Below are 27,667 nucleotides of genomic sequence, written 5' to 3'. Positions count from 1 at the left end.
GCTCGACCTCGGCGAGGGCGCCGGGACCGCGGCCCGAGTCCCTGCTCCCCGTCCCGGGACTTCCGGGGCCCGGCGGGGCTCAGGGGCGCTCCTCCAAGGGCGGCCTCCCAGGCGGGGAGCGCGCGGCGCGGTGGCCGGGCCGGGGGTGGCCGGGCTCCCTCAGGGGCGGCGGGCGGGGTGGGGTGAGGCGGGCCGGCCCCTCCCCGCCCGCCCGCCCGCCCTTCCTCCCGTCCTGCAGCCAATTAGACAACCCCCTCGGGCGGGAGGCGTGGGGCGCTCCATAAAGCGGCGCGGAGCTGTCACCCTGCGAGCAGGCTGCGCACCGCCCAGGCCAGAGCAGGCGCCGAGGACTCGGGCGCCGCGGGCCGGGGAGCGCCGAGGAGCCATGGCCACCACCAACGGGGCTGTGGAGAACGGGCAGCCGGACAGGAAGGCGCCCGCCCTGCCGCGCCCCGTCCGCAACCTGGAGGTCCAGTTCACCAAGGTGAGACGGGCCCGCGTCCCACCCGACGGCAGCCTGGCTCTGCGCCGGGCTGCCCGGCCGGGCCGGGGGCGTGGACGAGGGGCCCGCAGGCCGGGAGCCCCGCCGCTGCGCTTGGGGCGTGCAAGGGCGTGGGGCGGCGGAGTGGGCCTGGGGCGGCGGAGTCCGCCCGGCGCTTCTGGGACCCGAGCCTCTGCGCCGGGCCCGGTCCTCCCGAAGCCGCGTTCAGCGCTGGACATCCCGGCGGAAGCCCGCGCCCCACCCGCGTCCGCCGCGCACCCCGAGAGGGACCCCGAGATCAGCAACCCCAGACGGACTCTCCGGCGCCGAACCCGCGCGAGGGAGGCTCTGCAGCGGCCGCGCCGTGCCAGGCTGCGGCCGCTGCGGCCCCGACGTGCCCTTGCAGGCCTGTTTTGAAGGCCAGCGGTGGGCCGCGGGGACCGGAGCGGTGGTCTCCCCGCAGACTCTGAGGCGAGGTCTCCAGGGCTGAAGGGGTCGGGCTTCGGGGTAGTCAGAGGGTGCCTGAAAACGCTGAGAGCCGCTCTGGGAGGTCAGGCTGCCCTGGGAAGCTTCCGGAAAATGTCAGCGGGAGCAAGCAGAGAGAAGGGCACCTCCCGTGCTTAGCTCAGCTCGTCCCAGCTTACCAGCGGAGCCAGGGCTAGCGGGAAGGTGTCCCGGAGCCCCGAGACCCTGGTCTTGGCAGATCAGGGTCTCGGGTCTGGGCCTGGGAGACCGCGGGTTGCAGGGCTCCATCGTGCCGCGGAGTCCCGCACCTCACGGTCCTTTCTGCGCCGCGGGGCCGGCAGGCTGGAGCACGGCAAAGCGGCGGGATCACCTGCTTGGGGCAGAGAGGAAGATGGCGAGGCCTGAGCTGGGCACAACTGGCAGCTCCGCGGCCAGCGCGGAGCGCGTCCTCTCCAGTACAGGGACACCCCGAGGCTGTTTGGAAGCTACTGGACTGGGTCTGGGGGCATTTCAGGGACGCAGGCCAGAAGTCACTGTGGGCTTCACTTTCCTCAAGTTTATCTCCTTTTATTTTTGCGTCTTATCCATTGCTATCACCCCCCGCCCCGACTTCAGCTGACACAACACTTAGAAAATTCCTCCATCAATTTGCTTTCAAAAGTAGCAATTATGTGTCTCAAATAGTTTTAATCAAGCAGAGAAAGTTGCAGGCCACTATGTGTGGCCTTCAGATTCTGATCTCTTGGCACGTATGGTCGGCTGGACCTCTGATCACATGACATTAAAATTAACTGTTTCCAGAGGGCTCTGTAATCAACGGAGACAGACCGATGGAGACCATTTTTAATGTAGTTTCATAAGTAGGAGCAGCCTCAGAGTGCAAATTCTGGAAACACTGAAAATAGTAGCTAAATGTTTTTAGCCCCTAAAACTGTTGGTTGTCACCTGTTGTAGGTGGTGGTGGCATTTTGTTTTTCTTTTATAGCAACCAAAAATTATATATATTGTTTTCCTATTCCTTTTTACCTTTTATAGTGCTATCAGAGCAATGTTGCCACATATGGAAAGTTGCCTCTTTGTCTGCAATTCTTTCTGGCCCTTTGCAAGCGTAGATGCAGCCCTTACTTAGAGGTGGATCTTAGCACGTTCACAGAGTGACCAGTCAGTCTTTGTTGTCTGGCTGGGTGTCCGTCTTCTTAGTGGAATAGAACTGGGTTGTGACTAAGGCTCAGGGGACGGCATGAGATGGAGGGGGCTGGAAAGCCAGATCCTTAGCAGCTACTGGCGATGAAGACTGGGGAAGCCCAACAGCAGGCTCCTGCGCCCTCTTTTCTGCTGGAGCCTCGCTGTCCCTGCTCCAGGCCCACCTCACGGAGGCCTCTTCCTAGCACTTGTGGGGTCAGGGCGCCAGGGTGGCTGTGACTGAGGGTGGGAGCCCAGGCAAGCAATGCTTGCAGAGCCTCTGGCTGCAGAGGCAGCCCCCAGTGCGAGGAAAGAAACGGAGAATCAGAGCTACAGAATCGAGGCCCTCCTGGCTGTGGAGCGTGTGAGCGGTAACGGTCTGTCGTTTTTCAAACCCGACTTCTGGTGCTTCTTGCTAATGGAGGACATGCAGGAAATGGTGGGTCTGGGCCCCAGCCTTGGGGGGCCACGTCCCAGGGTAAGTCCAGTCTCTGTAAGGAAGAAGCGCCTTTGTTTGTTTGCATGTTTTAACACTGGGCTCTGTTCTCTGATTTTGGGGAGGGGAGAGTCCCCTAGAAGCCCCACATAGGTCTTAGAGGGTAGCAGCCCCTTTCACTTCAGAAGGACTTTCCTTAACAATTCTTACAGTAGCAGAAAAAATTTTTTTAAGATTTTCTGGCTCAATAAAACGCTAGTTTTTAATGATTGTTTTCTATGAAAAGTAAAATTCCCTCAAATCTCCTTTTCTGAAAACACTGCTTTTGAGTAGAGCTGGGGTCCAGTGGAAGTTTCTGTAAGCGGTGACTGCAGAACTCTCTTGTGTAACAACTACCCTCACCTCTCTGGGGCACCTGACTGCAACCACGGCTGTGGTTTTCCAACTCAGTCTGGATAGGACGCCATTCCATTCCTCCAATAAAGTGTGAATCCCATCCGCTCTGTGTAACGTAGTTTTATTCCTCTGAAAGTTTTGTTTCTTACCAGTTCACAAGTCAAGGAAAACAGGTTTTTTTAAGACCCACTTTCCTGATTTGGGGTTCAAAACAAGAAAGCCAGCATAATTGATAGGCCACACTCTCTGACCCCTTCCTCATTTGTGTTTTTGTTTTCTTTTAGTGCAGAGTAAAATCAACAGTAGAAACCACTTACAAGATTGCTTAGTAATGTAGTATAAAGCAAAAAATTTTGCTAAATTAGAAACATTGTGATGGGAAAATATGAGTAAAGTTGAGTAGCCTGAACTTTTTTTTTTTTTTTTTTAAGTTGCTGGTTAGAAAGGATTATGGATCAATGTCACAAAACAACTGAGTAATTATTTTTTTGGAGGAACATGCTTGAAGCTGAAGTATAACAGACATCTGATCATTGCAATGTGTTTTTATCCCCTTATTTATATTCTCTTCTACTACCTGCTCATTTTCCCTCCCCCTTGGAATTGATATCAGGAAGGTCCTAGAATCAGCAGATTTCGCTGACAGTCTCTATTATCTAACCCACGAAATTTCATCTTCCGACAAATGGGCCTGTCTTCCTGGCTGCACTTTCCTCCCTGCGCTAACTTAACCCCTCTGCTCTACTCATTAATTTCTCACTGTTACCGAGTGATTGCTTGCTGGATGGCAAAATTGAACTCTCGGGTTTGGTTTCAGCGGGAAGAATAAGCCTGTAATTGTAGCCTGGCCTTTCCCACATGCTTCTCTGGGGCCTGGCCTCAGGCTGAAGGCACTGAGCTTCCAGAAGTGGGATGGGCACGTCCCACAGTTGAAGGCCACTGTCAGCCTGGACCCACACGAGAAGGCAGGGACACTGCTCACCTGCCCAGCCAGGGCTGGCCCTCTGTGCTTTGCCCCACCACTCTCAAATTTCCCTGCTTTCCAGGGAGAGTTATCAAAACAGCACTCCAGTGGCTTCCCAGAGAAGGCTTCCTTTCCCGTGAGCTTCAGAGTTTTTCCAGGACAGCTGAGGACAGAGAACATAGTCAGGTCACATGCTGGATAAATCGGCCACCCTCTCACCGGTCCTCACCGGGGAACCAGGTATTCCAAATGAATGAAATTCACAGTCGTGGAAATTAGCCCTGAAGTCACAGTGATGGAAATTAGCCCTGTAGTGATGCAGTTCTCCCTTTAAATGAATCAAAGATAAGCATATAATAAATAGAATAGATGGATATTAAGACATGCATATAAATGTATGTGTATAAACATATGAATATAGATATGGAGGCTTCCCTGGTGGCTCAGCGGTGAAGAATCCACCTGCCAATACAGGAGACATGAGTCTCGGGTTCAATCCCTGAGTCAGGGAAGATCCCCTGGAGGAGGGCATGGCAACCCACTCCAATATTCTTGCCTGGAGAATCCCATGGACAGAGGAGCCTGGAGGGCTGCAGTCCACGGGGTCACAGAGAGTCGGACACGACTGAGCAACTTAGCATGTACATAGATATGGAGATGGAATCTGATGAGCTAGTTCTCTATTTAGAAATCGTTGATGACATTTTACTCTATGGACATGCTTCAAAAGCATTTTAGCCATGTTCACTACTGGGGTCTCTGTGATGCCACGATGGGCTCTGACCACGAGGTGGTCCCTAGCGGGTACAACGGGAGATTCAGTCCTCTCACTGGGTGGCCAGGACCTCCGTACTGTGAGAAAATGATTTGTGTGGTATCTGTCACCTCAGTTCCTAGTTCTTTCCCCCAAATCCTCTCTTTTAATATTTTTTAAGAACTTAGGGTAAGCTAAGAGTAAATAGTACACATATTTCAGTGCATAGACCATGAAATTCTTTTTAGTTTGTTCATAATGTCTTTTTTTTTTTTTAATATCTCTATTCTTGGCTGTGTTCTAGATAACCGAGTCTCAGAACTAAGTGATTTTTGTGAGTTGATTCTTTAGTTCTGGATATAAGTAGTTATTTGCAACATATGTTAATATAACCCGAACATTTCCTAACCCAGATATTTATCTTGCTATTCCAACACTGGCTTTTATTAAAGCCCAACATGAAAATAGACATTTTAAAGAGAATGGGGAGATGGCACTGATGTGCATTAATGAGGGCTAAAGGGTTATAGTGAGATCCTTTTATAAATCCAGTTCTTTGGTGGATCCAGCTGGGGGTTGCAGCAGGAAGGAGGGAGAAGGGAACGCTCACTGCTGACATGCTCTTCGGGGCAGGCAGATTGCTTGGCACTGCGTGTGTGCATGTGTGTGTTGGTCCCCTGAACCTGATGAGTGTGTAAAATTTAACTCATGTCCTTTTTGTAACTAACTCTTTTATTCTTCTGTGACTCCATCTTATTGTCTAAAAACATTTTAGAAAAAATTCTAAATTACTTCAGTTTTATTTTGACAATTTGTAGTTCTCTGGAAATGTATTAAAAGTCAGAAGACTTGGATTCTGTTGATAATTCTGAGTGTGCTCCCAGTTGGGCATGTGACTGTCCCCCCCACTTCCAGGTCCCACCTGTAAAACGGCAGGCGGGCAGGTTGGCAGGAGGGAAAGAAAAGACGTGACCTAAGGTCCTCAGCATGTTGGAATTATATGATTTTGATTTAAGCCTAATGCATTACAATTTCCTTTCCTGGTTAGATATTCATCAACAATGAATGGAACGAATCCAAGAGTGGGAAAAAATTTGCCACGTATAACCCTTCAACTCTAGAGAAAATATGTGAAGTAGAAGAAGGAGATAAGGTGGGTGCCCTCCCCCTGGCCCAGTAATTCAATTACTGATCGCTAGAGGATAAGGAAGTGCTTCAGCTTAGCTGTAAGTCAGAGCTGGCCCACACTGAGGCCGAACCTAAGCAAACTGCTTCGTAGACACATGGCCCAGAATGGGATCAATTAGGGACCCTGTGCTGTAGAGTCCTTCTCCTTTGATAGATGTTTTTCCATCTGTGAGGATGACTTCAGCCGTCCTTATCACGTGGCTAAAGGAAAGGTTTTTATCAATGATTTGAACCTGGAAGCATTAAAGAATCTTTCCTGAAAGCATTTCCGGCTGGCTGGTGTGTTTCACCAAATGCAACATTCTGGCAGGAGACACTTTTTAAAAAAAAGACTTGAAGGAGACCAAAGACTTGCTAAGTCATGCAGAAGTAATAATGTTATGCAACTGCCAGATTTTTTTTTTCTACCAGAAACTTAAATGATTGTGTAAAGCTATAGCCTACAACCCTATTTGATAGTGCAGGGTATATTGTGTAAGTTATGTGTTATATATGTAATATATTAATTTCATTATTATATATAAAGCTAAGAGACTCCTGAATATGTCCTTGATACATTTCAAACCATAAAATATCTTTTGAATATGTGTCATTGGGGAAAAGGTTGAAAGTACAGCTTTTGTAAGGAGGGAATAGAAATGGAGCCGTCTTCTCAACCACTGGAGTACTTATCTGATGTTCATAAATATGTAGGTAGTGTGAACGACATGTGTAAAATAGGCTTGAGTTTGATTCTAGTAGCAGGATTTTTGTGACGGTGTGCCATGCACCGTGTTTGTACCTGTTCAGCCCCTCCCGTGTGCAGCACCCCATGAAAAGCTCTGTGTCTATAATACTAGCACCGAGGAGCTTATGTGAAGACGTCAGGGTGTAGGGGTGTGACATGATGCTGAGCAGGTCTCCCAGGTGTAGTACACAGGGGCCAGGGAGCAGTGAAATCCCCGCCACGGGCTCTGGCTCATCCCATGGTCTGAGTGACTGTTCCAAGCACCAGAAGACAGAGGCTTCCCCGTCCCTGCAGCTGGAGAATTCCTGGCCTCCACCCCAGAGCCTGGGACAAGGAATTCAAAGCCCTAATATCTCCCTTGCCAAAGTTTCTACTCCCCTCCAAGCCCATTTTGGATACACAGAATCTTGGTGCAGTGTCCCTCTTGACTGGTGCTGGGTGCCCACTGCTGGCTGCATCTCCCTAAGGAAGAGAGGCTCAGAGGGATCTGGGGGGTGAGCCCCTGATCATTACCAACCAAAGCCTCAAACCTCAATTTCTTGAGCATAAGAATGGATGTCAGGGAATTCCCTGGCAGTCCAGTAGTTAGGACTCTGAGCTTCCACTGCAGGGAAGGCAGGTTCAATCCCTAGTCAGGGAACTAAGATTTTCAGGCCACATGATGTGGCCAAGCAATATTAAAAAAATAAAAATTTTGAGAGAATGGGTGACATTACTCTAAATAGCTCTCGTTCTTTCCTAGTAAAGAAGATTTGCTTGTAATTTTTCTGTCAGTGTCCAGAAGATCCAGTTCTTTGTCTATAAAATGATCACAGCTCCCAGGGGATAGCTGATAGTGTTGTTTAGCTGCTGAATCACGTCCAGCTCTTTTGTGACCCATGCTCCTTAGTCCATGGGATTTCCAGGCAAGAATACTAGAGTGGGTTACTATTTCCTTTTCCAGGGCATCTGTGTGACCCAGGGATTGAAATCGCATCTCCTGCATTTCAGGCAGAGCCACCAGGGAAGCCCCAGGGGTAGGTGAAGTGAGGCTAAAGGGAGAAGTTCCTGATGTGGACTTTTTCAATACCGTCAGTTCTGAGATCCAGAGGAGGACTCTTGCCGCGTTCTTGGACCGCATGTGGTTCTCAGCTGGAGTAAAGTGCCAAGACAGACATTCCCCACCTCATTGGTGAGCTGTGGGAATGTGTTTGTGTCCAAACTTAAGTAGCAAGTAGATGCTCTCTTCCAACATAGGTCAGCAAGAAAAATGATTACAGTCAGTGGTCTTATGACTCTTTTAAATACTTTGTATAATCAGAAGGAAAGTTAATCCTTGGCCCTTGTAGAAAACTTGAAAGACTTAAAGCAAAACCAAAATCCCTTAAAAGTCCCTGACCATTGAAGTGATTCGAAACCTGGCGACTGCTCTGAGCTGCCCGCCCACCTCCGTCCTCTGTGCCGGTTGGAGGCCGGATTCTGCAGTTCCTGGACAGCCGAGCCCTCCGCGAAAGGTGACAGGCTCTCTCCGTTGTTCGGCCTTGCAGCCTGACGTGGACAAGGCGGTGGAGGCCGCACAAGCCGCCTTCCAGAGGGGCTCTCCGTGGCGCCGGCTGGACGCCCCGAGCCGCGGCCGGCTGCTGCAGCAGCTGGCGGACCTGGTGGAGCGGGACCGCGCCGTCCTGGCGGTGAGTACCCGGGACCCGCGCGGGGAGTGGGGCGTGGCCCGCTGGCCCCCGGGCCGCCCCTTCCCGGTGGGCAGGGACCGCGCCGTCCTGGCGATGAGTACCTGGGACCCGCCCCGGCGAGGGGGGCGTGGCCCGCTGGCCCCCGGGGCCGCCCCTTCCCGGCGCAGGAGAGAGGACTGGGGAGCGGGGTCGGGAGGGGGAGGGACCGCGCCGTCTGGGCGGTGAGTACCGGGGACCCGCCCCGGGGAGGGGGGCATGGCCCGCTGGCCCTCGGGCCCGCCCCTTCCCGGCGCAGGAGACAGGACTCGGGTGCCGGGTCTGGAGGTGGTGGGGCTGCGCTGCCCTTTGAGGCACGGCTCTCCAGCCCAAGGCCGGCGTCCGCACCCCTGGACTCAGACGATCCGTTCTGAGGTCAGACTTTTGCCCCTGCCGCTGTCTTCTCGGCCTGAGGAAGTTCTGATGCACTAGTGGCTCCCAGACTCGAGATGCTCACAGACAGCCGGGCTGGGCCGTACCTTGGTCCTACCTGCACAGTTAGAGCTTAACTTGTTTTCTTATATCAACTCCTTTCCAAACTGAAATTTAACCTCATCCTAAGGGACAGTGTCTATGAAATTACAGTTGTAATGTGCTGGTGTGGTTTTTCTAATACTTATTAAAATAAATGCCACCCCTTGGCACAAAAAAAGTGTCCATATATAGCTTAAAAATCACCCGTTTCACCTTGAAATGGGCAGTGGTGAGTGTGTGTGGGGTGATGGTGAGGGGATAACTTAGCTACAGGAAACTTCAGAGTGTGAAAGACCTAGGTTCAAACTCCAGCTCTGCTGCTTTATCAGCTGTGTGACTTTGGACAAGTTGCCCAGCCTCCCTAAGTGTATGTTTCTTCACGGAAACATTATTGATATCTGAGTGTTGTGAGAATGATCCACTTAAAATCCTTTGCAGTCCCCGTCATCCAGTAAGCACTAAACAGATGAAGTTATTAATAATGCCATCTGAGGACCAGGTTCTAAGCTCAGCTGTGTGTTCTGGTGATTTCTAGCACCGTAATTCCTCAGCTGCAAAATGTGTGTCTTTATTCATCCCATTGCGTGAGTTGGGCTGCTCTCATGAGATGGGCTGTGAAGACATTTAGGAGTAGCAAGTGCAGAATTTACTGGGATCCTCAGACCTTCCTTTGTGGCGGGTGATTGATCAGAGGAGATCCTGGGGCCCTGGCGCCTTCTCCTTTGCCACCCGCACACACAGCTCTCATAGCTCAGACTCCCGTGTAACACTTGTCCCAGAACTGGAGGCCCAGTTGGTAGGAAAGGAAACCTCCTTTTTGGCCTCTGATTTGGAAAAACAGTTCTTTCCTTTCTTGATTTGATGTTGGGAATGAGTGGTCAGGTGGACACCCGCGTGGAGGTCAGCGCCAGCAAGGACGCTGAGATTCTCTTGGCCCTGCGTGTGTGTCATGGGTGGAGGCTGGAGAAACTCCGTTTCGGGTGCTGCTCTGGGGTGTGTTGCCCTGTGGGTGCGTCCACAAACACGGAGAGACCTGCAGCTTCCTTCCTCCGCCCCAGCTGGCCAGCCTGCAGTAGGGGAGAGAGATCCCCCCAGGGTCAGTGTCTCTCTCCACAGAGCCTCTGGTTCTTCCTGCAGCAAAAGCCAGTCTCAACTCTCAAGCTGCCAAACTGGCTTCTTCAAAAACATTTCTGTTTTCCCCCAGCATGAGCTCATCTGTCTGCAATGTCCGTGAGGATTCAGAGCAGGCGGGAGAGGATGTGCCCGGTACCCTCCCCTCCCTGTCCTTAAGCGTCAGTATCATCTTGGGGCGTGGTGGCTGCAAGGCCCCCCCCTTCACCTTCAGCCCTCTTGGCTGTCCTGGAAGGCTGCTGTGAGTGCACGTGGAGCAGGGTGCCTCTGCCATCAAGACTCACTACCCACGAGAAGTAAGGTCCAGCTGTTCACCACACTGTGGAAGGGACAAGCGAGTGACCGGCAAATACAGTTTTTAGAACCCAGACTGCATCAAGAGAAAGCATATCCTTGAGAGGGTTTTCCTGCCTTCTCCTGCACAAAATACCTCTTCCATCATGTTCCCTTGCCAGCTTGGTGGCTCTGATGGAGCTGGGCCTGAATACTTCGTGTTCAGTGTTTGGAGACCGTGGGCAGATCCAGCAGGCCTGGCGCTTTCTCCCTCACCGCGGTACCTGGACCCAGGCTCTCGTGTTCGGATGCTCATCTCGGGAGCCTCCAAAGAGGAGCTGTCGCTGTTTGCTCTCGTCTCAATTAGAGCCCCACTTCTGAGCCCTTCATTTCAGCCTCAGCACTAGGGCATCGTGGGCACGTCCCTACCGCACTTTCCCTTCATCCTTTAGTGTTTAAGGGTTAGCATGTGTTGATTTCTCAAAAGGTATATTTTTCTCCTAAAATGTTAAAAAGAAACTTAAAAGCAGCTGTGGTTCTCTCATGATCCAGCCACAATAATTGTTTAAAAGTCCCAGCGAGTAGCTAACTCTCTTTCTCTCTCTGCTTCATGTCTGCATAATCACCTGAAAATTGGGTTTGATTTTTTTTTTAAGAGTTTCCTTTCTAAAGCTATCATGACCCAGTTTTGCTTGGAAAGATTCCATAACACCAACCTGGCAAATTCCTGTTATCACGAGAGTAAGCAAACGTGACTAAATTAATAATAAAAATAATCAATGCTTGTTGAATGCTCACTCTGTCCCAGGCTTGTTGCAGGCACTTGATCTGTAGTATTTATCATCCTGTTTAAAAGATAAGAATGCTGTGGCCCAGAGAGGTTAGGTCATCTGTCCTAGTTTACCCAGCTGGAAGGTGAGCCAGGACTGGAGCTGGGCAGTGGCCCTGCATGTCCCCACAAAGCTCTGCCCAGCCCTTGCCTTTTTTCCCATCCCAGAAAAGCGCCAAGAACAAGCTCCAGGTTCTGCTGATAGACGACCAGATGCTGTGTAGAGCAGCTGGGCCCTGGAGAATTTTGGCATTATTTACAATTGTTGAGTTCCCCCTGGGAAAAGAAAAGTTCCAACTTGGAATGTAAATCAATAGGAGGCAAAGGTACAGTGTACTGGCTGTCACATTGCCCTGACTGGATCCCTGAGCAGCTTCCACCAGGGCTGAGACACACCGCAGACCCGGAGCAGCCCTGTCATCTCTAGCAATACACATTCCTGTCTCCTCACTGTCCCCAGATGAGGATTGCTGACCACCTGGTCCCAAAAGGGAAAATGATGACAATCGTCACAGCTCTTATTACCATCATTTGAACAGTGGATGTGACTGGTACCATGGGTAGACACTGCTATTAGTGCTTTATGAATGGGACTCCTCTAAGCCACACAGTACTCCTGTAAGGTAGATACCATTATTAGTGCTGTTTTACAGATGAGGGAACTGAGGCAGGATGACATTCAGGGACTTGCCACGGCCTCTCAGCTAAGAAAGGGTTGCCTCCTGTTCAGAGAATGCTTGGTTCATTCCTGAAGCAAAGATAAAGTGGTCCCAGCCCTTCACCTAGCCAACCTACATGCCCTGGTGCAAAAGTCCAAGGCAGCGACCTGAAGAGCATCACTGACCTGACGGAAGTCAGAAGGCCTAGATTCAGTGCCAGCCATGCCCCTGCCCTCCTGATAACACAAATGAGTCCTGGGCTCCGTTAGCCTTGGCGTCTGCACCTTGAAGCAGGAGCAGAGCCATCCGTCGGAGACGAGGCGTCTGCGCCTGCGCACGGAGGGGCCTCTCTTCCTCTGTAAACCGCCATCTCGCCCCAGCGACTCTGCGACCAGAATCCTGCCCTGGGCTCTGTGTCAGGGTGGCCGCTTCCTGCAGCCACGGATGACGATGGGTGGCTGCAGCCCTGGACTCACCTGGGGCCGCTTGTCTGAGGGACACAGGGGTTCTCCCTGGTTGGAAACAGAAAAGAATCCGTACTATTGAGTGGCTGCGTGCTCGCCTGGGGAGCAGTCACCCCTCACCACCCAGGGAGAGCCCGCTCTCTTCCCAGCCGGCATCCGGCTGGCGGCCCAGCGCAGGACGGGCGAGGAGCGCGGAGTCGAGCCTCTGTGCTGCTTGTTGACTCTTCGGAGTCCGGCACGCTTTCCACAGCTGTGCTGGTCCTCGAGGCCGAGAAGAGAGAACCCGGGGCCCCTTCTCCTTTGTTAGGGGACCTAGCCCCCTTCCCAGCCAACCTGAAGCCGGCACACCTTCTGCGAGCTTCCTGGAGCGCGCGGACTCGCGTGGCCAACGGCGCTCCCGAAGGACGACAGAAGGCCGTGCTAGAGCGCGTTTATTCCCTCCCAGAGAGGCGCCAGACCAGCCGCGTGCCGTCCTTCAGGGGACCCGTGGCCATGCTCTGGCCGATCCCCCAGGCTGAGGTGTTCTGAAAGAAAAGCAGTCCTTGACAGTCTGGGACAGGTCTTCTCTTGAACGTGCTGTCTTGCTTTCCGAGACTCACGTGGCTGGGAGGTCCTGAGGGCAGCACTCCAGGACCCTGCTCTCTCTCCCTGCGCTGTCTTTACCAATCTGAGGGTCAAACGGAAAACCGTGTCTTAAAAACATGTCGTCTTATGATTGCAGACCCTGGAAACGATGGACACAGGGAAGCCGTTCCTTCATGCCTTTTTCATCGACCTGGAAGGCTGTATCAAAACCCTTCGATACTTTGCTGGGTGGGCAGACAAAATACAGGGAAGGACCATCCCCACAGGTGAGCCAGCTCAGAACTCCCGGCCTGGTCTTCTTTCTCCTCCAGGCAGCCTCTTCAGAGTAGCCTCTGGTTTCTCTCCAGAGCATCCTTCCCACGCCCCCTGGCAAAAGAAACGGCACCGTGCGGATTCTTCCTCTAAGGAATTTTGCTTTTGAAATTGAGTTAGACATCACTTCTTTACGAAGCAGATAAAACTTAGAGTTGACACTTTGATGGGCCTCTGGGTTTGTTTCTTGTCTTTGTAATTATGTAGGATTCTTAAGCTCGATCCATGTGAGATTAAGAGATTCTTAATGTCTCTTCCAGATGACAACGTTGTGTGTTTCACCAGGCACGAGCCCATCGGTGTATGTGGGGCCATCACTCCTGTAAGTATGGCAGCTTTTCTCGTGAGATCTGTAGATCCCACTCCACTGCACTTCGGTCTTTGGAACCGGTCTCTAATGGGTTTTGACTGCACTGGCACTAGCGGAGCATCGCAGTGTGGCATGGACCTTGATGCTTGGGGGCTGAGATGGATCCGACCTCATTCCTGCTCTCAAGGAGCCAATTCCAGGAATGCAGCAGAAGACACATGGATTCCAACCAGAGGGGTCAGGAATGGTCAGCTCCCCTTGGGCAGGAGGCTATCAACTGGGCCTTGAAGGATAGGAAAGAGTTGTTACCCAGGATAAAGCGGTTTCTGAGTATAGGAATGGCCTGCAGGAGGGTGGAAAAGTGTCTGGCTACTTGGGGGCAGCAGCGGGATAGCTGGCGAGGTGGGAACTTAGGCAGGGACAGAGCGAGGATGAGGAGGCGGACCCGGCAGGTGGTGCGGCCCAGCGTCCAGCACCGTGGTGCCCAGGGCCCAGGACTTTACTTTCTGGGTAGGGAGTGCCTGGCAGGTGCCAGGGTTGCTGTGATTCTGCCGTCTGTGGGAGGAAGACCCAGGCCACTGCGGCAGCTGAGGAGGCAGGCAGCAGTGTGGAGAGGCTTGGAGAAGCACTCTCTGGGGACAAGGAAGGGGTGATGCTTCAGTAATCAGGTTTGAGAGCCAGTCAATGGTCAGGACAGAGGTGCTCTTGCCCATCGAGTTGGGAGGGGGTCCCCTAAAGATGGATGTAGATTTAGAAAAGAAGAGGGCCCAGGGAAGCTCCATGGACTGCTAAGGAATCCCAGGAAGAAGCCTGAGCAGCCAGGGTCAGGGACCCCCCAGGGACATGATACATCTTCAGAAAGAGATTGCGGTTGATGCAGTCATCTCCTACCTGGAAATTCAAAACAACAGAGACACCTACTGTTAGATGTGCTCCCCAAGAGAGGTGCTGGGGGTGTCTTCAATGTAGCTAGGGCCAATGGAAAGGGAGCTGGGCACATGGGCTTGGGCCTTCCAGAAGCTGCAGTGAGAGAGAAGGGAGCCGGGAGGAGAGGCAGAGGCCAGGAGAAGGTGCAGGTTTGCTTGTTGGAGAGGACAGCTGATGGCATCTGGGTGCTCAGGAGTGGGGGTCTAGAAGACGAGCAGACCCCGGGGACCAGCGGGGCTGTGCCTGCTGTCATCAGCCAGCCTCACGGGCCCCTGGGACCTGGGGTGTTCTGTTTGGTGTACAGTGGTAGGAATTTCAGACAGAGCTGGGGGTGAAATCTAGCTGGCCGTTCATCAGCCCTGCTGGGGGAAAGGCATCCACGGAGCCTAAGGAGTCAACTGGGGGGAGTGGGCACAGGGATGAGGGTTGGCCAGAATCAAGCTCGGTGTGCTCTTGGAGATGCACTTAGGCAGCAGTGCAGTGAGGGAAACGAGCCTGGCTGTGAATCCGGCCTTTGTCTGACAGTTGTGACCTTGGTCCAGTGAGCTCACCGTCTGCGCCGCATCCCCCTTCTGTCGAGGGGAGTGGCAGTGTGACTGCCCCCGCACAGGTGTCTCGGGATCAAATGAGTTCAGCGTTTGGAACTGCACCAGGCTCACAGTGGACGCCCAGTGGGTGAGGGTGCTTCTCAGGCCTGATGCCAGGGAGACTTTGGTGTCCCTGCCTCTGGTGAAAGGAGGACAAGAAAGTTTTCCAAGATGAATGTCACCAAACACCCATCAGGCAGGGGTTGGTCTGTGCTCTGTAGGAAGAGAGATAGGGTGGCATCTGAGTTGAGGAGAGGCAGGCCTCATTCCTTTGGGGCTTTTCCCAGATACTAACGTGCTGCTGGCATTGTTAACCTGCAGGAGGAGACGGTAGCACACCTAGAGCAAAATCCTCTTTGCGGTGACCACCTATTAGCATCTCCTAGGATGCAGTTCAGGAGATGCTGGGCAGGAATGCAGTTCTGATCATTGCATGCTGCTGTTGCTCCTGCTTAGCTGCTCCATTCATGTCTGATCTGTGTGACCCCATGGACTATATGAGGACCCCTCCAGGCTCCTCTGCCCATGGCAATCTCTAGGCTAGAATATTGGAGTGGGTAGCCATTCCCTTCTCCAGGGGATCTTGTGGACCCAGGGATCAAACCCGGGGCTCTCGTACTGCAGGCAGGTTCTTTACCCCTGAGCCACCAGGGAAGCCCCTGATCGTTGCATACTCCTGCGTAACCTCCTATACCCCGCATCTAAACCATGCAAAGCAAGTGCTCCATGCAGGCATCCCTGGGCCTTGGGGACGGCGTCGTGTGCAGCCCCGGGGCCCCCAACCCCTCTGTGTTCTGCTGCAGTGGAACTTCCCTCTGCTGATGCTGGTGTGGAAGCTGGCTCCTGCTCTCTGCTGCGGGAACACCGTGGTCTTGAAGCCGGCGGAGCAGACCCCCCTCACCGCCCTCTATCTGGGCTCTCTGATCAAAGAGGTGAGACGTCCCAGGAGAAAATGCTCTATGTTATCAGGAACATTCCTACTCCTGGGAGCCGCGCCGCCGCCAGAGATGAGCCTGCCCTGCAGAGCCGGGCCATGCGTGCCCACGCCCTCCAGCTCCCGGCTGAGTGGGACGAGAATGCCTCCTGGTTTCACTTGGCAGCTGCTCCTCCCTGCTCCTGCTTGTGGCTGCTGAACTAGAAGGGACTCCATTCCTCCACCTGATCCTAATGAGAATGCTTATTCTGATAACGAGCTCAAACCTGTGGTCTCGGGCCAAATGTTTTGTCTAGAGAATTTACAAGGGGGTCGCTTGAGAGGTAACTTCTCCAGACCCTGTCTGTGTGGTGTCTGTCCTTCTCCTGGAGCTGTGACCCCCACCAGCAGCCCCCCAGAGGGGCTACTATGAGCCCCAGCCTCCTCCCCAGTGCTGGCTCTAGGGCGCCTGTCCTCTCCCTGGCAGCCACCACTTGGGGAAATGAGCTGCCCAAAGGGCCACCTCCTTCTGGACACACCTGGCAACGTATTTCAGTCATTCTGTCCCCAAACTGTATGTTGCAAAGATTTTTTTAAAAGAAACAGGAAGAAAAGAGGGATGGGAGGAAAGGTCCATTCATCTCATCTCTTAGCCAGGCCAATACAACCAGGATGTGAAACATTTACTGTTTAGATGTAAGGCTGCAGAGCCAGCAACTAATCGGTTTTCCACTCTCTTCTGACCCGTGATGTGGGACCTGATGACATCATATAATTAGACTTACAGATTCTAAAGTCACAATTGTTTAAAAAAGTGTTTAGGAAAACTGAAGACTCAAGCACCACGTCCTAAAATCTCCCATTTCTGAATTAATGTGTTTTATCATAACAAAGAGAATGGCATCCCCCAGTGGAAGAGCATCCCCACCCTCCAGCTCGTTTGCGCTGCTCTTGGTTAATAAAAAGCACCTAGCATGTGCAGAGTACCACATTAATGAAACGTTGCTCCCCGCCTTCAGGATGTGCTAGCTCTCAGAGTGACCCAGGTTCAACAGTCAGGGACTTTGAGGGAGTGAGACCATTTTGCCATTTGGAACATTAATGGGACAGATTAAAAAAAAATAAGTTGAAGCCGAGGAAGTGTATTTTGCAGATGCCTCTGAGCCTGGGGGCTGTCACCAAGGTGTGCCTGCTCCCTCAACACACAGATACAGACACACAGAGAGAGACCCATACCGACTCACACACACACACACACACACACACACACGCACACACACGCAGACACACACAGAATGGTGCTCTGCTGCAAAGGGCAACTGCCGTTTTGTTCAGAAGCCCTTCGGGGTAGGAAGGCCACCCGGAAGAGGGGTATAGGCCTCACCCTGTCCCACCCACTTGCTGGCTGACTGGGTCTGGCCCTGGAAAGTTTGTCGAACCTGGGCCCAAGCTTCCAGGTGAGGCTGCCACTCCACTCAGGGACCTCGCCCAGCCGTGGCTCTCCTAACCTCCTCCTCTGAACACCATCTCAATTTCCTCCCAGGTGGGATTCCCTCCGGGTGTGGTGAACATCGTGCCGGGATTTGGGCCCACAGTGGGAGCAGCAATTTCTTCTCATCCTCATATCAACAAGATAGCCTTCACTGGGTCCACAGAGGTAACTCCTTACCAGCCGGGGGGGGCCACCGGCTGTCGCTGGGAATTTTTCCTTTAGAGGCTAAACTGTGATGCGTCCCTGTGCTAAATCTGACCCCACTTTAGTACATAGCAATAGTAAAAAAAAAAAAAAGTTACTGGTCCAGTTTCCAAACTAAATAAATATCTAATTTATTTATTCAGAAGCCTCAGAAGAAAATACTGTTAGATAAGATAAAAATGTGAAATAGCCATAGGATAAACTGCATAATCAAGGTGAAAAACAAAAATAAGCGTAGGGTGACTAGCAATATTGTAGTACTGATCACACATTTGAAAGTGTCAACTTTTGATTCAGAAAGTCCATTTTGAAGTAGCTGCTTAGCAACTACTGTTTCCATGAGCATTCAAGGACGTACTTTCCATTATATTGTATCTATACTATATGATGCCATTACAATAAGGAAAGCTGGGCCATAATCTATTGCTAAAGCACACACACAAATAGTAAACTGCAGGAAAGTATATACCACATATACATATATACACACACACACACACACACACATATATATATACACACACATGTATATGTGTTTCCTTGGAGAAAGAAACAGCAACCCACTCCACTATTCTTTCCTGCAGAATTCCATGGACAGAGGAGCCTGGTAAGGCTATAGTCCATGGGGTCACAAACAGTCAGACATGACTGAGTGACTAACACTACTATATATGTGTGTGTGTGTATATATATATATATATATATATATATACTATTAATAAAAAGGTATGTGTAGAGAAATAGAAATTGCCTGGAAAGACTCCCAAGAAATTCTTACTGTGGCCTCCTCGGTAAGTCCTGGGGCATTAACAGATGAGGGGAGATAAAATCTTTCCCCTTTAATTTATATGCATCTATATGTGGAATTATTTCTAATGAGAAAGCACTGCTGTACTTAAAAAATAGATGGATAAAATCTCCCAGGCAATAAGCGTGCCTATTTCTCCTAGTGTCCTCCAGCAGGGGTCCCCAGCCCCTCTTCTGTGGTTGGAGAACAGGACCCTCAAGACGGAGACAGAGGGGTGGGGGCAGAGAGGGGGCCCCGCAGTGGCTCCCAGGTCTCCTGTCTTCTGCCCAACAAGGGGCGCGTCCCTGCCCCCGCTGCCCTCTCTTGGGACCGTGGGGCTGCCCGTGGGGCCATCTGGCTTGTCCCAGCGCACCGGCTCTGAGTGCCCTGCTTCATGCTGGCACCCTCCCCTCAGCCCTGGGGAGCCCAGCTCCGCCCCCTGCTGGCTGTCTGGCCCTAGGCCCCTGTGCGCCCTGGTCTCTTAGTCTGCCGGTCCTGAGCTGGTGGCCCCAGGACGAGGCGCTGCTGAGCCAGGCCCCCCTCCAGCGGTGTAGGGGTGACGGGCCCAGCTTACAGATTTACCACGGTGAAACGGAGAAGCCGTTCTCTCCCTCCTCCCGGGGCACTCGGTCGTGGGGTGCATTTCCAGAGGATGGGCACCTTCCCGTCCTGCAGATCAGGTCCCCCGTTTCTCTAGCCCTTGGAGGTCCCTCAGATCAGACCAAAGGGCCGCGCAGAGCCGCCGCCCCTCAGTCCCTTAGGCAAGACCAGCTGCTGCTGGCGGTAGGCGGCAGGCGAGGTCAGCTCCGCCGCTCACCGTGGGTGGCCGTGGGCGAGCCATGGGCCTTCGAGGCTCCAGCCCACTCCTGCAGGGAGCTGCTCGAGCCTGGATTCCAGCCGGGTCACGGTCGGGTCCAGGAGGACACGCTGCGAGAGCCCAGGGCACGGAGGGGGCAGCACCACGGCCCAGGGCCTGCTCAGATCGTCCCGCCACTTCAGCTCTGTCTGAGGCTTCTCCTGTCTGGTTTTTATCCCGAAGGTTGGGAAGCTGGTTAAGGAGGCGGCCTCCCACAGCAACCTGAAGAGGGTGACGCTGGAGCTTGGTGGGAAAAACCCCTGCATCGTGTGTGCTGATGCTGACCGTGAGTCTCCCCACTTCCCGGAGTCGCAGAGGCTTCACTCGGTCCACAGCTTTCTCCTCACTTCCTTGCCTGAGTCAGAACCAGTTGAGGGAAAACAGGCACACGCATCGCAGGGACATTTCTCCACCTCGGGTCATCACACTGTAAATAACAGGCAGATGGAGACCCAAAGGCCAGCTTCACTGGCAGTGGGAAGCCGCCCTGGAGGAGGGCATAAAAATGTGTAGCCACGAGGGCCGCCTGTTTCTGCCCTTCGAGGCTGAGTTTTCCTTCCCTGTCCCTGCAGAGCTGGGGCCGTGACAAGTGGGTCTGGGTCTTCTTCAGAGAGAAGACCTGTGTGTGGGGGGAGGGGAGGTCAGGAGGAGGGGACGGGCACCCCCACAGGCATTCATCACTCTGCCCTCTAGCTCAGTGCTTCCTGCACTGCTTGCCGGCTCTGGAGGACTTGAGGGGTTCCTTTCTTCTTTGTCTCAAACCTGACAAATCAGAGGCCCATGGCAGGGGCCCTCGGGAGTATTCTGCTGGCCTGGGTGCTGTCTTTCCCTTGACTGCCTCTTCCCTGGGAAAGCCTGCCTGTCCAGAAGCTTGTGTCTCACAATACAACATTAAAGTAAGCAATATTCTGGGTTGCTGTGTCCAGAAGAGGGAAGAAAGGGCCACGTCGGGCCGTGGCTGACCTGCTGGCAGGGTCAGCTGCCCAAGGTGTGATTTCTCAAGGACACTAAAACGCTTTTGCCTTGATGAGCACCTCCGTGCCTGCCCATTGGTGCCTGGGATGCCTTTCAAGCAGTCCGAAGCCTCTCGTTCCATGGTCAGATAAGGTTGGAATTGCACAATTCCCCAAGAAGAAGTGACCCTACCGTCGTTTCTGGCCCAGGTGTAGATCACTGGTAGCAGTTCTCCTCGCAGAGGGAGAGGACTGGGCGAGGACTCAAGCACCCCCGAAGGAAGGGGAGCTGGGTGTGAAGACGGACTGCTCGTTTTCGCCTGGTTTGCAGCTTCCTACGGGAAGTAGGACCAGTGTTGCTAATGGTCTGTGCAGCCACGTGGGGCAGTCCTGGGTGCTGCCCCACTGTGACCCACATGTGGAGCTTGAAGCTCCGGTCTCAGAGAGCAGGACTCCTGTTGTGCCCTCCTTTGACTCCAGACCTGGGCGCCCCTTCTGCCCATCAGCGCACTCTCTTCCCTCCCAACCAGGAAGCCTGCAGCAGAAACACGGACTCCTGTCTGAGTGTTGGCTTGACAAGGGTCATAAACACCCATCTCCTGTTCCTCGGCTGGGCAGTGCCCGTCCACAAAATTCAATCCTGGCATAGTTGGCATCCCAGGCGTAGTATCAACAGTAACATGCCACCGTCTCCCAACACGGCAGCTGCCCGCCTCTGGGTGCTGTCAGGAAGTAAATGAGCTGTTCTGGAGCAGGGGTAGTTTGAAGCTGCCTAGGAGGAGGTGGGGTGCAGGCGGAGACAGAACCTTGTAACGCTGTCCTGCTGTGACAGTGACTGACACAGAAGCCCTTGCTGGGTAACGACGGCTCTTAAAGCCCAGAGCAGCCTTCCTCAGAGCTGCCCGGAGAGCAGTGCTGGCTGACGTGGAACCTCCACCCATGTCCAGGGGGGCCTGGCTCTTGCTTTATGCGAAGCGAAGCTGCCCTGGATTTGGGGGGCGGGCAGGTGGGCTGTAGAAGCCCCTCAGCGGATGTCAGTGGCCTCTCTCCCTGAGCACCCTGCTAGTTCAGCTTGAGTACCTGGTTTTATTTCAGTGTAGCTCTACAGTGCAAATCCAGCCTTCATCAGGCAGAATCAATACATTTTTTAAACCCTTTTAAGTCACGCGTAGTGTTGTGTTCCTTTCATAAGCTCCCCCTTGTCACTCAAGGTGGAAAATTTTGGCCCCTTGAAAAATTCTCACCAACTGGTCAACATCAATACTTACAAAAGATTATTTTATAGACCACTAGTCCCCAGAAAAGGAAGGGGAGGGATCCGTGGGCAAGGGAGATGGGGATATGAACAGTCTCCATGCTCATTAGCACAGTAAAGATGCTGAGACATCCAGCAGTCAGGGACCTATTTAACCCAGAACTCTGTGGACCCGAAAACCCCCTTTCCCATCCTCTGCTTTGGGGAAATGCTGAGCAAAATTAATTTCTGCACTGCAACCATCCCGAGGCCTGTTTTCCCGTGTGGGCAATTAGAGCTGCAGCTGTCGCCCGTCCAGCCCTAACGACTTAATCGCTTCCTCTCCCCGCTGCCCCTCCCTGCAGTGAGCTTGGCGGTGGAGTGCGCCCATCAGGGAGTGTTCTTCAACCAAGGCCAGTGCTGCACGGCCGCCTCCAGGGTGTTCGTGGAGGAGCAGGTCTATGACGAGTTTGTCAGGCGGAGCGTGGAGTATGCCAAGAAGCGGCCGGTTGGAGACCCCTTTGACGTCAGGACCGAACAGGGGCCCCAGGTAACTGAGGCGTCACGTCCCAAGTGCAAGTTGGGGGGTTAAGCAAGCAGGGCTCTGACCCTGCGCAGCTCAGCTGTTCCCTGGCTTCAGGGTCCTTCTTGAAGCGAGGGCTCCCTTACCCGCTTGCCTGCCCACTGAGGGCTGTTGTTCCAATGCTGACTGACAGTTCAGTCCTGTCAGGCCTTGGTAGGGTTATGAAATCAGAGTGGACACGCAGACACTCGACTCTTCACGGCAGGTAATACTGAGCTCTGGGCCTTGGCAGAAGGGAGGCATTCCTGGTTCAGAAGCCCGTGTGCCTGCACCCCCCAGCCAGAGGCACCTCTTCTCTGAGCCGCAGTGTCCCCAGGAGAGAGCCGCAGGCAGAGGCTGCTTGCTTAGCTGGCCTCTCTGCAGAAGCGAGTTAGAAGCCTGGCTGAAAGGCAGCAGAGTGCAGGTGGAAGTGGCACCTGGAGTCAGAGGCCTAGCGGTCTCCCAGCCCATGGGAGTTACAGGACGAGGTGACCATCAGAATCCCAGCAGAGAGGGCTCAGAGGATCGGGCTACATCTCTGAACAGCAGGAACATGTCTCTGGCGGCCTGGTTTGCGAAGCTAACAACAGGATGAAAATGATCATAACGCCGAGGTTTAATAACCTCAGGAAGAGGGCACATCCTGTATCACTTTCTAACTGTGCAGGGCAGCAGACGGATAAATATTTAAAAGAGGACAGCCTAACCATCACATGAATTATTGAAATGGAGCTCAACAGCAACCCACTTTACTTGTAGCCAAAGTCCTGCTCCAGCCAGGAAGTTTCAAATCACATGTCAGGACTCACCCATTTGCATCTGTCCCGGGAACTAGCGACTCACCCACTGCGTTGGCCCTGTGTGCTTCCACGGGAAGCCGTGGAACTGAGGACAAGTTTGGCTCTGGAATTTTGTGAAAACCACAGGCTCCTGCCAAACCTCAGTTTCCTCATCTGGAAGACAGAGCTATTGATGCATATTAAGGAAATTTCAAGGCATCTAATAAGTTTTTATTCTTTAAGGGGAGAGGCATTAAACAGCAGGCTTCCTAAGCTAGGTGGAAGTGAATGTACGTGACTTCAAGCCACATCAGTTAGGTCTTGCTTGACCATCCTTGGGGGGACGCCTTGGCTGGGGAGTGGGGAGGACCACGTGGAAAAGGTGTGTGTCTGGCCGCAGCGCCCACCTCTGCCTTGGCCCAGCCCACATGCTGGGGCTCTGGTGCCACGTGATCCTGGTGGAGAGAAATATCTCTACTTGTGGCCAATGCTCCACTTCCTGTCAGGCCTCAACCCCCAACCTAGTAGTGGCCAGTGAGACAAAGTGCAGCGGCCTTGGTTGGATTTCAGGTCTGCATACAGACATGGCCACAAGTCATTATCGAATCTGCTGTGATTGTGAAGCTGATCCAGAATCTGTGGGAAATATGTGAGCTGATCCATCCTAAGGAATCCCTTTTACCCCATCATTAATCGTAAGTCTCTTTCCAAGGTTTCAGGCTTGACTTCTGAAGCCAGATATACAAATCTCTTCCAAGAGAGCGGAGTGGTGTTGATTTCATCAGTGCTTTTGATGCTGCTGAAAGTCCTATTGAAAACTCCCTTAAGCCATCTAACTTCAGCGTATTATTTAGGGATGCTGCTGAGTTTTTTTTTTTTTTCCTCCCAAAGTGCTTTTTCATCTACTTTAATAAGATTTTACTCTGAGAGGATTTACAGCTGTCTAAATAGTCCTGTCTATCTCATGCTAGTAAAACAACTAGCTGACCAGCTCAGGGTCCACTACAGGCAGCCGGCATGCTCCAAAATTATTCAAGTTTATTTGGCAACCGAGCGAAGAGATGCACGGACTCACACAGGCCACCTGGTGCAGGGCAGGGTCCCAAGTCCTCCCCACCCTCTCCTCTCAGCAGAGCTGCTCGCTGCCTTGGCTACCCTTGGGCCCTGCTTCTCTATCTCTGGTGTGGCGCTCTGGCACAGCCTCACTTCATAGCAGGTTCTTCTCCTGCACTGTGAGACGGAAGCTGACATTCATGGAGGATTATTAGATTTAAACAACGTATTCACACAGACTGACCAGGGAGAGTCAATCTGGATGGGTAGAGTTTCCAGGGAGACCTAGTGCTGGCTGCAGGATAGATGGTCTTGGAGGCAGAACATGGTCAGCGGCCACTGAAGATCTGTAGTTTGCTGAAGCCCCACAAATCTCTTGGTCTCTGAAGAGGAGGAAAGAGCAATCCTGGCTTTTAACCCAAGACTTGGTTCATCCAGAGAGAAATTACCAGATTACCAGGCCTGTTGTAATTTGAATTACTTTTTGAGATGGCCGTACATACACATGGGGGGCTTACCAGGTGGCAGAGTGGAAAAGAATCTCCCTGCCAATGCAAGAGACATAGGAAACATGGATTTGATCCCTGGATCAGGAAGATCCCCTGGAGGAAGAAATGGCAACCCACTCCAGTATTCTTGCCTGGAAAGTCCCATGGACAGAGGAGCCTGGCAGGTTACAGTCCATGGGATCACAGAGTCAGACACATCTGAGCACGCATACACATACACATGGTCAAAAGCCAAAATACATATAAAGGTCAATAGTGAGAAAGCTCCCTTCCATTCATTCATAGACATGGTTATTACACTTCCCTCCATGGGTATCTTGTGTACTTAGTTCTTAGGTGAAAAGTCTCAGAATTTTTGTATATACAACCAAAATTGAGTATGTATACAAGAATGTAATATGAATTCTGGTCTCCCTTGTTTTTACCCCAGATACCTGTACACAATATTGTTTTGCACCTTGATTTTTATCCCCTAACAAGAAACTTGAAGAGCCTTCTGTACCATGCCAAACCACAGGAACCTGCCTTGTTCTTTTCTATAAGTACATAGAATTCCACTGTATGAATCCAACAGAATTTTAGAAACATGTACTGATAAGTCTGTGGGTGTGTGCAATCACGTACAGCACTGCGGAGTATGTCATTCTGCATGTGTGCAAGGAAATCCACAGGACAAACTGCCCAAGTGGCATTGCTGAGTGAGAGAACATTTGTAATTTCTATAAGCATCACCAATTTACCTTCCAAAAGGATGAACCAACTCATGCTCCCACCAACCTTGCATGAGCCTGCCTGTTTCTCCAGCCTTACTAACAGAATACGTGTGGCGTTTTGCCCATCTGATAGTTCAAAATGATATCTCATTTGTTTTTAATGTACATATATCTCTTATGGGCTTCCCGGGTAGCTCAGCTGGTAAAGAACTTGCCTGCAATGTAGGAGACCTAGGTTCAATCCCTGGGATGGGAAGATCCCCTGGAGGAGGGCATGGCAACCCACTCCAGTATTCTTGTCTGGAGAAAGTCCATGGACAGAGGAGCCTGGTGGGCTACAGTTTATGGTGTCTCAAAGAGTCGGACGCAACTGAGCGACTGAGCACAGCACAGAACAGTGCACAGCATGGCATATCTCTTATAAGAGTAAAGAGGAACATGTTAGTATTATATCTAAAGGTCATTTATGTTTCCTTTTCTATCAACCATGCCAGTGCTTTGCATATTTTTAACTTGTACTGCTGATCATTTTTTGTCACTTATAAGAATTCTTTGCATCCTAGAGAGATTAGCTTTATCTATTATGTGACTTGTCAGTTTTTTCCAGTTTGCTGTTTTGCCCTCTGACTTTGCTTATGATGCTTTTGCCTTCCTTTTTTACTTACTCAAAATTATTAATCTTTCCTTCTTGGCTTCTGCATTTCAAGTCATAGAAAGGCCATCACCACTCCTGTTTCACCAAGGCGTTCTCCCACCTGAGAGAATTTGAAGACTTTTTATGACTTCACCTTTCATGATTAAGTCTTTGATCTATTTGGAATCTATCCTAGTACAAAGTGTGAGGTATGGATCATGTTGGTATTTTAACACTGAATCCACATTTCATGAGATGACTGGTAAAGGGGCTTGCATGGTTTGTGCCAACTCTTTCAAAGAAAGCCAGCCTGTGCCTCAGGGACAGAGTCATCCAAATGCACCATTCAGTTCAGTTCAGTCGCTCAATTCAGTTCAGTTCAGTTCAGTCACTCAGTCATGTCCGACTCTTTGCAACCCCATGAATTGTAGCACACCAGGCCTCCCTGTCCATCACTCAAACTCACGTCCATTGAGGCAGTGATGCCATCCAGCCATCTCATCCTCTGTCGTCGCCTTCTCCTTCTGCCCCCAATCCCTCCCAGCATCAGAGTCTTTTCCAATGAGTCAACTCTTCACATGAGGTGGCCAAAGTACTGGAGTTTCAGCTTTAGCATCATTCCTTCCAAAGAACACCCAGGACCGATCTCCTTTAGAATGGACTGGTTGGAACTCCTTGCAGTCCAACGGACTCTCAAGAGTCTTCTCCAACACCACAGTTCAAAAGCATCAATTCTTCTGTGCTCAGCTTTCTTCACACTCCAACTCTCACATCCATACATAACTACTGGAAAAACCATAGCCTTGACTAGACAGACCTTTGTTGGCAAAGTAATATCTCTGCTTTTGATTATGCCATCTAGGTTGGTCATAACTTTCCTTCCAAGGAGTAAGCATCTTTTAATTTCATGGCTGCAATCACCATCTGCAGTGATTTTGGAACCCCAAAAAATAAAGTCTGACACTGTTTCCACTGTTTCCCCATCTATTTTCCATGAAGTGATGGGACCAGATGCCATGATCTTAGTTTTCTGAATGTTGAGCTTTAAGCCAACTTTTCAACTCTCCTCTTTTCACTTTCATCAAGAGACTTTTTAGTTCCTCTTCACTTTCTGCCATAAGGGTGGTATCATCTGCATATCTGAGGTTATTGATATTTCTCTTGGCAATCTTGATTCCAGCTTGTGCTTCTTCCAGCCCAGCATTTCTCATAATGTACTCTGCATATAAGTTAAATAAGCAGAGTGACAATATACAGCCTTGATGTACTCCTTTTCCTATTTGGAATCAGTTTGTTGTTCCATGTCCAGTTCTAACTGTTGCTTCCTGACCTGCATATAAATATCTCAAGAGGCAGGTCAGGTGGTCTTGGATTCCCATCTGTTTCAGAATTTTCCACAGTTTATTGTGATCCACACAGTCAAAGGCTTCGGCATAGTCAATAAAGCAGAAATAGATGTTTTTCTGGAACTCTCTTGCTTTTTCCATGATCCAGCAGATGTTGGCAATCTTATCTCTGGTTCCTCTGCCTTTTCTAAAACCAGCTTGAACATCAGGAAGTTCACGGTTCACGTATTGCTAAAGCCTGGCTTGGAGAATATTGAGCATTACTTTACTAGCGTGTAAGATGAGTGCAATTGTGCGGTAGTTGGAGCATCCCTTGGCATTGTCTTTCTTTGGGATTGGAATGAAAACTGACCTTTTCCAGTCCTGTGGCCACTGCTGAGTTTTCCCAATTTGCTGGCATATTGAGTGCAGCACTTTCACAGCATCATCTTTCAGGATTTGAAATAGCTCAACTTGAATTCCATCACCTCTACTAGCTTTGTTCGTAGTGATGCTTTCTAAGGCCCACTTGACTTCACGTTCCAGGATTTCTAGCTCTAGGTGAGTGATCACACCATTGTGATTATCTTGGTCATGAAGATCTTTTTTGTACAGTTCTTCTGTGTATTCTTGCCACCTCTTCTTAATATCTTCTGCTTCTGTTAGGTCCATACCATTTCTGTCCTTTATTGAACTCCTTCTTTGCATGAAATGTTCCCTTGGTATCTCTAATTTTCTTGAAGAGATCTCTAGTCTTTCCCATTCTGTTGTTTTCCTCTATTTCTTTGCACTGTCGCTCAGTCATA

The 27,667-nt window shown here is 51.4% G+C and overlaps 1 protein-coding gene across 2 annotated transcripts in view; it reads left to right on the top strand.

Annotated features, from left to right (window-relative positions):
• Positions 1 to 266: 266 nt before the first annotated feature.
• The window catches only part of ALDH1A3 (aldehyde dehydrogenase 1 family member A3), a 40,692-nt gene continuing 13,291 nt past the window's right edge, over positions 267 to 27,667 (top strand). Inside the window, exons 1-9 of one of the 2 annotated variants that reach the window (XM_070358136.1) lie at positions 269 to 484; positions 5,727 to 5,831; positions 8,120 to 8,260; positions 12,848 to 12,977; positions 13,284 to 13,345; positions 15,651 to 15,779; positions 17,304 to 17,417; positions 19,283 to 19,385; positions 21,652 to 21,836. In XM_070358136.1, coding sequence (XP_070214237.1) covers positions 386 to 484; positions 5,727 to 5,831; positions 8,120 to 8,260; positions 12,848 to 12,977; positions 13,284 to 13,345; positions 15,651 to 15,779; positions 17,304 to 17,417; positions 19,283 to 19,385; positions 21,652 to 21,836 — 1,068 coding nt within the window. In that variant the 5' untranslated portion in view covers positions 269 to 385. Of the gene's footprint in view, positions 485 to 5,726; positions 5,832 to 8,119; positions 8,261 to 12,847; positions 12,978 to 13,283; positions 13,346 to 15,650; positions 15,780 to 17,303; positions 17,418 to 19,282; positions 19,386 to 21,651; positions 21,837 to 27,667 lie in introns of both variants that reach the window. The other variant, XM_070358137.1, reaches the window with a different exon arrangement.

The sequence above is a fragment of the Bos mutus genome, chromosome 21 (genome assembly GCF_027580195.1).
Source record: "Bos mutus isolate GX-2022 chromosome 21, NWIPB_WYAK_1.1, whole genome shotgun sequence".
NCBI lineage: Eukaryota > Metazoa > Chordata > Mammalia > Artiodactyla > Bovidae > Bos > Bos mutus.
This window is presented reverse-complemented; position numbering and strand designations above follow the sequence as displayed.